Source organism: Phalacrocorax carbo, chromosome 5 (assembly GCF_963921805.1).
Source record: "Phalacrocorax carbo chromosome 5, bPhaCar2.1, whole genome shotgun sequence".
Taxonomy (NCBI): domain Eukaryota; kingdom Metazoa; phylum Chordata; class Aves; order Suliformes; family Phalacrocoracidae; genus Phalacrocorax; species Phalacrocorax carbo.
In genome coordinates this window covers 51,560,802-51,571,235 of record NC_087517.1, presented here as the reverse complement: position 1 = coordinate 51,571,235, position 10,434 = coordinate 51,560,802, and the positions used below count along the sequence as shown (strand labels likewise).

Genomic DNA, 10,434 nt, shown 5'->3' with positions numbered 1-10,434 from the left:
GCCCGCCCCCGGCCGGCGGATGGGCCGAGGTGAGGGGCGGCGGCACGCCGCCAGCCTGGGGCGGGAAGGAGCCGGCCCCTCCTCCCAACCCTTCCTCCCGTGAACTCCCTCTCCCGGCCCAGGCAGGCCGGTCCCCGTGGAATTGCGGTTGATCGCTGTGGAACCAGAGCCTCCCTTAAGCAGTAGGGGCTATTTAAAGGGGATTACGGCTTCCTGCGGCACCCCAAACCTTGCCGTGGTTTCCGCCCCCCTCCCCCCTAAACCATGCTGTTTCTTGGAGACTTCTGGTCCAAGTTCGTGGAGTTTCCTGCAAGTACAGCCCTTCGTTTGTCGGGAGATGTGCAAGAAGAGTCAGAGGAAGGGAAAAGCTTTCCCTTTTCATAAAAAGCTTGAGGAGCAAGGGGGAGGCAAGGCCACAGTGCAAGATCAGAAAGGCAACCTGCCTCTCTTAACAGCTTCCTCTGCCTCTAAACTCACTAACACACACACACACACTTGCTTACCTTCGCTAACCTTCACTTAACAGTTTCCTCTACATGCCTCTAAGCTCATCAGAACTCTTACCTTTGGTCAGGGCAACTGCGATGTTCACTAGTGCTCCGGCACAAGCTCTTAGCGCAAGCAAGCCCAATGCATATCAGCCCGCCACAGAGCATCACTGGGCAAGAGGCCAGCGCTATTAGGAGATCAAAATAGATAACAAGCTAGAAATAGCAGCTTGTCATAAACAATACAGGCTATAGTTATTCTGACAATTAGGTAAGTGTGAAAGTTTACAGGGACAGCAAAAGGATCAGCAAGAGAAGCAGCTGCTTAATTCAAAACAAGGAAGCATGCTCAGCAGGAGGGAGGCTTGGGGGGTACAAAAAAAAAAAGCGTAAATAGTTTCTTAACAGAATCAATGTGGGCAAAAGCACTTTCTGCTAAGGTTTAAAAAAACTCAAACTTAATTCATCTTGGCATAAATCCATTTGCATTGGTTTTCTTACAACTAGTCAGAAGTTTCTCACTGAGGACACTTAATACCTGTCCTTAACAGCTGTCAGATGTTAGACTAGGCAGAGACCCTCTCCTATTCCTTCCACTCCAAATGTCCTTTGAAAGGATACAAAGGAGGATGGTACCCACTCCCCTCCCCCCAAGGGGCTGACCAGGTTGTAAGAACAGCCTCACAGTCAGCTGACTAAAGCAACCAAACTCGGCAGGTAACCCTTGTATAAATCCAATATTTGAGCTCAAGTTAGGCCTCGTACACCAGCCTCTACCTTCAGAGTGTTTGTCATTAAACGTTTGTGCTTTCCCTCCATCAGACAGGCAGGAGTCCAGCCTTATCTTTCTGCCAGCTCCTATCCTGGAGCCCAAGACCTCACCTAGCCACCAGGAAATACCCTTGATAACATGAGCTAATAAGCTCCATCCTGGAGCTCCTAAAGAATTAACCCCACTTATCTCGAGTCCTCTCTTTATGCCCTACACCTACCCTTCTTTCTCTTCCTCTCATACCTCTACTTGCTTTTGTAATTTCCTTCCTCCCTTGGTTTGATGTAGTTATGCAGCTCTTGTCAGCCCTCACCTCCACCTGAAGAGGTGAGCATAGATGCACCTGAGCCTTGACCCTTTTAAAGGCCCTTAACACCAAGAGAATCATAGTGATTTCACCCCAGGCTCCTGGTGACACAGAAAGGTATTTCCATGTAGCCTAAACCTGAAGAAAACATTGTCTTGCATTTTCCACAACAGGGATTGTACTAGTCGATGGGCTGTGACTTAAGCGGAAATCTGTGGCAAAACTGAATACTGAACCTTGTTTGCAGACTTGTAACCACAGGAACAGCTTTGTTCTTGAGCCGACACTGCTTCCTCTTTTTTCAGCATTTCACAAACCTTAAGGTTCCTACTATGCCTGGAAAATAGAAACAACACTGCAACAATGCTGGGGTTAGTTTCACTTGATTTCTCAACAGCAATCTCATCCTGAGTTGTTTACATCACCCTACCATTGTCCTCAAGGTTACCTATTTGAGGTTAATGCTGCCCTGTTGAAACAGGTTAATGAAATAAACCTGGCAGGCTGGCAAATGATAGTTTTTCTCAAAAATAAATTATCCCCCAAAGCTAATCTTTTTCTCCTCAGTAAGAAACTACTGCCATAATCATGCAGTTGCTCATAACCCTGCAATAAGCCAGGTCAGCAAGATTTACATGGCAGCTTTTCATGTGTATCAAGCTCCTATACAACACTGCAAGTTCACCTGTGCGCTTACATGTTGTGATGCCACTGAGACAGCTTCTCATGCGATCTCGCTTTGTTGCATTTGTTTTCTAGTCTAATGAATGGTGAGCAGTTGGTACATATGAGATAATAACGTACAAGCAAACGATCTCTGTTTTTTCAGGTAACATCTTGGTTCTTGGTGGACATTGGGAATTACTTTTAAAGGGAAGCTGAGAGGCAGTCTGTTACACTGTTGTCTTCAGTATGTGACTTGAGTATTGCCGCCTGTAGTTAGCAAGACTGTGGCACTGGTCATGAAGCCTAACCTGAATGCTGTTAACATTGCTGGAAAGCCTGACCTTGATGTCTTTTTCTTACCCATGATGTTTGTGTATATCAGACAATTACATGACAAATGCTTGGGACTTGCTTCATAGGAGCATCTCCTGAGGCAATGGAGCAGTCCTCTTGCTCTCTTGGGACTGAATTTTCCTTCTTTCCTAGAATACAGATCTCTCTGCCCTACCAAGTAGGTAGGGCAGAGATATCTCTGCCCTACCAGGTTCAGCAGGGCTGCCTGCATGTAGCAGCTTGCAAAATTGGGCCTTAGTAGTAAGAGAGGGCCTTAGTAGTAAGAGTGAAACCAGTTAATTTGACAGTGGCCCCAGGGAGCCATTGCTTATTACTTGCCAGTAGTGTCCAGGACGTTCTCCCTTCTTTCCAAGTAGTGAAGATGTTGTGTCACTCTCCCTGCCCCAGGGTGTTTGTAAGGAGTGATTTTCAGCCAGAGCTGGTTTGAGATGGCGCAGCACTTGTGTCCCAGTGGGCAAAGCTCACGTTTCAACATCAGGCCTGACAAAATCACTCTCCCCTACTGTCAATTTAGTAACAATCAGTTACCAGTGTAATCTTCAGGCACAAGGCTAGCCTTTCCTTTCCCTTCATTGCCTTTGAGCCTTTGTGAAGAAGTCAGGAAAAATCTGTTCTAGCTAACACTGATTCTATAAGAGGACAGACTAGGCCACCACTCCAGGCATTTGCAGGCACCAGTTTTCTCTGAGAGCATCATGGAATACAATGCATCTGCCTCATGGCTACCCTTGCCTTTGGAAATAATTGCTAAGTCTGAAAAGGCATCAGCAACACTAGAAAATTTGGAAGAGCATCCACAGAGCAAGAGCAGGGACCCTAACTCCTTCATAGCTGAAGCTCATTGATCAGCAGAGCAGAGAGTGGTAAGCCCTATCCAGAGGGCCAAACAAGTCTGCAGCAGATTTCCAAGCACATCACTGCTCATGTTCAAAGCCATTAGGTGACAACTGTTTTCTAAGTAGGTACAGGGGAAGAAAGCTTAAGATGCTTTGGTTTTGCATTTGGAAGAAGCGTTCATCGTGCAGAGGTTTTAGCAAATTCTGTAAAATGTGTGGGAAATCTTGGGAGTAGGCCTGTCCCCTGGCCTTCACAGCGAATACAGATAGGGTGGTTATGTAAAATAGATTAGCTCCCTGCAGCATGGTTGCCAATGCTGTATTTTCAGTGCTTTCTCCGAGAGCTGTCCCCAAAAGTTTCTTCTCTAAACAGTTTACCAAATGAGCCATCCTTCTCAAAGCAGATTGAGCGACAGGAATTCTCATCAAAATGATGAACTTTCAGGAAGGAATTTAAAGGTGATAAGAGGTCACCCAGCACAGGATCAAGTCCATAACTCAAGATTTAACAGGTCACAGGGAGAAGACAGAGAAAAATAGGGGGAAGAAAGAAGTTAGTCTTGATGTAGCTGTAATCCTCCCCTCATCACAGTAGCCAGCAGCTCACACCACAGGTTTGTCTTATCCCACAGGCCTGGCCACAGCAAAACTCATGGAATAGCTCAGCGTCACTGAACCAAATTCCTTTGTTCATGGAAAAACCCTGCTGAGTGGTGTGACAGGGCAGATCCTTCCTGTGAAACCACTGACTTGGCTTTTGCAGCAACCAAGCAAGGTAATATTGCAGGGAGGGGGGCAGGGGGAGTAGCTCTCAGTAAAACTACATCTAAGAATCAGTCTTGGAGAAAACAGCAAGGAAAGAAACACAAGCATACCTGCAGCCCTTTCAGTGCCAAACCACAGCCATTACAAGTCTGACAGAACTAGAGTGAACACAAGCAGTTTTCGTTACTTCCACAAAGATCGCCATCCTAGGACTTAGGAGACAAAGTAGATGAAAGGTGGTGGCACTGTTACCACCCGTAACTGCCTTGCAGCAGGCACAGAAGGGCAGCAAGGGTTAGTTGCTTAAATCACAGCCATTTTGAGGTCTGAGGATCTAACTTTCAACTGCCCTCTCCCTTGGCTGCTGTGAAGCAGTGAGCATTTTCTCTCAGTACACCACAGGGAGATAAAATAGTTTTTCCTACTTGGATTTCACTCATCTCCCCTCACAAGCACTTGCCATGCTTTAGCCAATGACTCATAACCAACATAGCTGTATCAGCTTGTAGTTTGTTTTGTTTTTTTTTTTTTTTTTCCAAAACAACTCAGAAAAGCTTCACAGGATAGACTGCTCCAGGACACCTTTGACGCCACCCGTGGAGACTTGGCATGGGAAGATCATCACATGTGCTACTTGTATTCTACCTACTTATGGTGACAGCCAGACCGCTGTCAAGTCAGGGTAAGTTGCCTGCCAGAACCACCTCCGAACAGAAGACACTTTATAAAAGCAAAATTTTCTGTCCTCCCAAGCTGATGCATTCTTCTGGACACACCAAAGATCAGTTTCAGTTCTCCAAAAACACCCTTCTCCTCAGTTTCCTTTTGTTCAGATCAAGGTGATTCATATCCTGATAGTTCAGCTACCCCCAGAACAGCCATTCGGCATGAAGAGCACCTTGTATTGATCTCAGCATCCCATGAACAGCAGGATGCAGTATATATATTTTTTTTTTTTGTTACAGATCCTCTGTTAAACATACAGATGTACCATGAAATCCAAGCATAGTCAAGCATTTTATTGGTGTTGTCCCTCGATCTTGGAAACCTGACACAGTGATGAAATCGCTGCTTCTAGATATTTACAAAAACTAGCTCTGAAATAATAATTATCTGGACTAATGCAGACCTGCTGTCCATTTAGTTTCACATGCTTTGGAATTGATTAAAAAGATCCTGAAAAATAAAGCCCTTTATTGCTGAATAGATGGGATTCTTTCCTGAGTGACTGGGATGGCAAAATAGATACTATAGAAGGTCAACTTAAGATATCTTAAGGTAGATTTAGCTTTCCCATACCATTTAAGAAACAGGAGTGTCAAAACAAGCATCCAGGTTCACACAAGTTTAACCATTCCCTAAGTATGTTATGACAAGCCATGGAACTCAGCTCTCTTAAAGTTCACGTACCTGTTTCAGAGGTAAAATTCAAAGCTTTGTCAGAGCTATTTGAAAGAACAGCTGTCTGAATCCATTAGCACTTGTATGGTTATAATGATAAACTCAAAAAACATTTAAAACAAAGAATTTTAATAATTCCTCTATAACAAATAATTAATCAAACAGGCCGAATCCCATGTCATCGTCAGATTCTTCAGATTCCTCCTTCTTCTCTTCTTTCTTTTCCTCAGCTGAATGAAGAAAAAAACCAAACCAGTATTTACAATTTTTGCACCACAAATTTTCAAGATACATGGTGTTCTCAGCTTCCATATTATTGGTATTTCAGCCTCCACGGTTCATCTCATTCCCATTCAATAACCAAATACAAACACCAAGGGGATGCAGACACTACTATTGAAGGGATGTGCTTCACACAGGCAAGTCTGTCTGATTCTCAGTTCTAAGCCGGACCAATCTTAAGACGAATAAAGAACAAATGCTTCTGATTGCCCAAAGGAAAAGGAACTGTTCAGTTTACACTTCAATCACATAGTGAACTACCAAAGTGGAAAAGCCTTGAAATTTGGATTCAGTTGTTAAGATTTTAACAGAGAAATGGAGCTGCCCTGTAATAACGCCTCTCTGCCCATACTCACCGGCAGCAGGGGCAGCAGCTGCAGCAGGAGCAGCAGAGCCCCCTCCGGCAGACACTGCCACAGCTCCTCCGGCTGGCATGCTGGCAAGTTTCCCATTACCTGAGTGGGACAGAAGTGAAAGTATTTAAATGCTCATCACAAGCACAGAGGTAAGGTGAAAGGGAAAATATATGAGAGTGCAGAAAAAGTTACTATGCCTCATGGACTGAACCTGTCACGATTAGCTGAAAGGAACAAGAGGCTGCACCCATGTTAAGAGAGTAAACTATTCTGTGAAAAAAAAAAACCTCAAGAGTTTAAGATCCACAAAGGCTTATCCTGAGACCTCCCACAGCACGGTATTAGTTAGTTTTCTTCTGTACATGAAGTCCCCCCCTTTTTTTTTTTTCAAAAATTATCATAAAAATAGTGGCACACACACATCCAATTTTACACATACAGAAAAAGGGTATGTTTTCTGAATACACAATAATAGCCTGGAAATTAATACTTTCAATATACCTCAAAAACAACACATAGGCAGCACCAGCTTTCCCCTTCCCCTTTTTTAACGGTATAAAGAACTGTGAGGGCATGCCTGGATCACACAGGAGAGAAGGCGACGGGAAGAAAAATGTATTTATGGCAAAGAATACAGTATTTTAAATAAATTCTTCAGCACCCCATGGAGCCTATTGCATCTCCTTTGATATTAGCAAATTGACTTCTGATTTAAGCTCGTCTTTGGGGAGCTAGCTAGTTCTCTGGCATCTGCCTTTCACACACCAAGGCTCCCCTGGCATTCAGAGGTCGTGTACACAGTATGTTTGCTTGTATTCCAATTTCTGGGAATCAGTTTCTAAATAATTCCCTGTTACTTCAAGCTGTAATAAAACTAGCCAAGTAAACAAACATGTTTCATATGCATGTCAGTATGTTCTAGGAAACAATTTATTTAAAGAAGAAGTATTACAGAAAGAGAGCGCGTAAGCGTGTTGTAACCACAGGCATGATGACTCACTTAGGTCTTCAGACCACACCAATAGAAATGTCCAGTTACTGCTTATAACAGCAGCACCAGGCAAAGTCCTGGCATCCTTTAAGCAAATGTATGCCTAAAAGTCCCCTTGTGCCTATGCACTTGCAAAAAAATAGAAATTAACCAGAAACCTTTGCACTACCTCAGCTCTGCTTTATTTCAGCCCTACAACCCAGTTAAAAGTTCCAGCTTTGGTAAGAACAGGTAAGAGCACAAGCTTCTACCACAATCAGCACTCAGAATCCTATCTTCGAGAAAAGGAAATGCCAGACTTGGGGAGCCCTAGAAGAGATGTGTACTGGAGAGGCTTATTAATTTCAGAGGGTATAACTGTACCCTTAATGTGAATTGACACTTACTTACATTTAAGAGTCTGTTCTTCCTGTTTTACATAATTGGTGCATACATGTGGGTAAATGACAAGAAAAAAATCTCCCAGAGAACTTGAAGGACAGTTCATTTTTCCTCTGATCAACATGTCCAGAAAACTAAATCATGAGCAGACTACCAGTAAGCTCATACATGCTTAAGTCTTCCAGTTTAATGTGGTCCACAAGCGAAACCCAGCAGGTACTGGCACTGACCTGCAGGGCATGAGAATGGACCTGGATTTTGGTCATTTCAGCTCAGATCCCACATGGAAATCCTTGACCGCAAAGCTAAACTGATGAATAATTAGGGAGTTGGTGGCAGTTCTACAGTCTTCAGGTCTGTTACCAAAGCCATAGAGGTAATTATCTGTGACACTTGGAGACTGTACTTACCCTGAGCAATGACATCCTCAATGTTTTTTCCATTCAGCTCACTAATAACCTGTGTAAATTAAGTTTACAATGTTAACAGTTTCAAAACAGCACGAGCATAAGCTACATTTAAACAAGTAGTGATTAATCATTGTGTAAAATGCCTCCATCCTCCTGCTTATACAGCCCCAACATTCCTTATTTCTCAGTGGAAGGAACAGGATATTGAAATGAAAACTCCAGCTAAGTCTTTCATACTTTTCTGTGAAAGCTTTTTCATGAAATCTATTACAATAAATTCATAATGAATCCAAGGACCTTGCAGAAAAAAGGATACACAGATGTTGTGGAGCCAATTAGGAAACCCCAGTAATGGTTTGTTAGTCACTGAGGGACTGCTAACGTAGCTTGCTTAATACTCACTGGGAGGCTCTGAAGCACTGGGCCCTAGACTAAAAACCGCAGGGTCCCGTTCCTAGCGTTACCAAATGTTACAGCCAAGCTGGCTGTTCTATCCTTGCACTGGAACAGATAGTCCCAACTTCAATTTTACTACCTCCACCATATAACCAGGGAAGAGGAAAGCAGAACACAGACCCCAAAATTGCTAAAGCAAGCAAGCACGTTAAGGAAAAAGACAGAATGCAACAAACTTTACTGGTGAGTCTCTGCTACCAGAAGTCAAACACTGCAGAGTAGCCAAAGGACTTTAACCAAGAGCTTTTCAATAGGTACCTCCTGCGTACACAGAGCATATGATCTGTGAAATGCCATGCCTGGGTGTTTGCTTCACCCAGAAGGAAGGTGTTTTTAAGACTTTACTAGATTTACACTGGCATAAGAGACAGCCAATTCAAATAGAAAAGGATTAATTAATCATGACCAAAACAAATTCCAGAGAAGCTTTCCAGATATTAGAGGATCAGAGAAAACAACTCGTTTGTGAAGGTATTAAACATAAACACGCGAAAGCCGAAAGACCTGGCATTTAAACAGGAGCACCATGAGTTCAAACTGACATCCCAAGCCATAAGGACACTGTCAACTCAGCCAGCCCATCGTTTGGTTGGGTCTGTGGTAAATCACTGTCTCCAGTGGGGAGAGTAACTTGTTTTTCCCTCCACCTCTCTGGAAGCACTCAGCATACAAGTACAGGCCAGGTGACCAGGTGATAAGACCGCTTTTGGGTTCTTTTTTTTTTTTCCTTCCAAGGCCATTTATTTTTAAGTCCACAAGCCTGGAAGTCTATTATATGACAAGAAACATTCTAATTAAGATACTCTCTTCTTTAAAAGCCTGTTTTCAACACAACCATTTCAGCATGGATTTCCAAAACCTTCCTATGTATTATTATTGAATACCTTTAACATCCATGTCATAACTTGTCTATGTTTCTTGGTGAAGAAGCAAATGCTGCTTTGCAGCACAGTAAGAATTTATTACTGAATATCAGGCCTCCAAAAGCGTTCACTTTGAATCAACACTGATCAAAAGCCAAAATTAAACATTAAGTGCAAACTATACGTTATGTCAGAACAGAACTTATTTTCAATACATACTTGTCTGTAGCCACTATCCCACTTAAAATTACTAGCCTGAACTGTAAGAAGTCAGCATGAACTGACAGAAATCTTCACAGAGGACAGGCGTTAGATAAAAGGGCCAGATTTCTACAAAAACGTTGTAAAAATAGTTTTGTTCGGTTAAGCAGTGTTTTATCAGTCACGCATGCAAAGATGAGTGAGCGCCTGAACAGAACAAGGCTAGCTCAACAGCAAGGCAACCACAGAAGCGCCGAAGCCAAGGCAACGCCACCTTGTTCATCCGCTCATCGTCCGTCTCGATGCCAACGCTGTCCAGGATCTTCTTCAAGTCCTTTGACGTGGGGGACTCGTTGCCGCCGAGGACGGCCAGCAGGTAGGCTGCGACGTAACGCATCCTGGGCAAGGAAGGGGAGAGTAGGGGAGAGCGGGCCGTCAGCGCTGCCGGAGGCCTGGGCGCCCGCAGGGAGCGAACCTCACCCTCCCGCCTATGACTGTTGAAGTGCAAACCCACGGCACGCGAGGGGCCTCCGCCTCCGCCTCAGCCCGTCCCGTCCCCCCACACGCAGGCCCAGGCCGGGAGAGCACATGGCCTCCATTCCTTCCCCCCCCCCTCCCCGCGCCGTGGTCTCGCCCAAACCCGGCTGGCAGGGGTGGGCGCGCCAGGAGCGACCATTCCCACCGCGGGGGGGACATGCGGGGCGGCCGCGCGCTTACTTGGGAAGCGGCGGCGGGGCGCGAGACAGGCCCGGGACGTGCGGTCGCGACGGCAGGCGGCGGCCAAAGGGAAGGGGCGGTGCCTCGGCAACACCTTCTTCCCGTCACCCCTCAACAAGGCGCGCTGCCATTGGACTAGGCGGGCGGGAGCGGGCGAGGCCAATGGGGAGCCGCGAGGTTTGCTGCTT

General features: G+C 44.9%; 1 protein-coding gene and 1 non-coding gene across 2 annotated transcripts; both read right to left on the bottom strand.

The window, feature by feature from the left end:
* Window positions 1–5,697: 5,697 nt before the first annotated feature.
* RPLP2 (ribosomal protein lateral stalk subunit P2) lies at window positions 5,698–10,406 on the bottom strand. The gene is made up of 5 exons (XM_064452434.1): window positions 10,247–10,406; window positions 9,804–9,927; window positions 8,010–8,058; window positions 6,228–6,326; window positions 5,698–5,819 (listed from the first exon to the last, which is right to left on the bottom strand). The coding sequence occupies exons 2-5, from the start codon at window positions 9,924–9,926 to the stop codon at window positions 5,743–5,745; spliced, it is 348 nt and encodes a 115-aa protein (XP_064308504.1). The 5' UTR covers window position 9,927; window positions 10,247–10,406; the 3' UTR covers window positions 5,698–5,742.
* Window positions 7,720–7,852, bottom strand: LOC135313726 (small nucleolar RNA SNORA52). Its single transcript, XR_010373255.1, has one exon. It is a non-coding gene; the product is annotated as a small nucleolar RNA SNORA52 (small nucleolar RNA).
* Window positions 10,407–10,434: the final 28 nt, after the last annotated feature.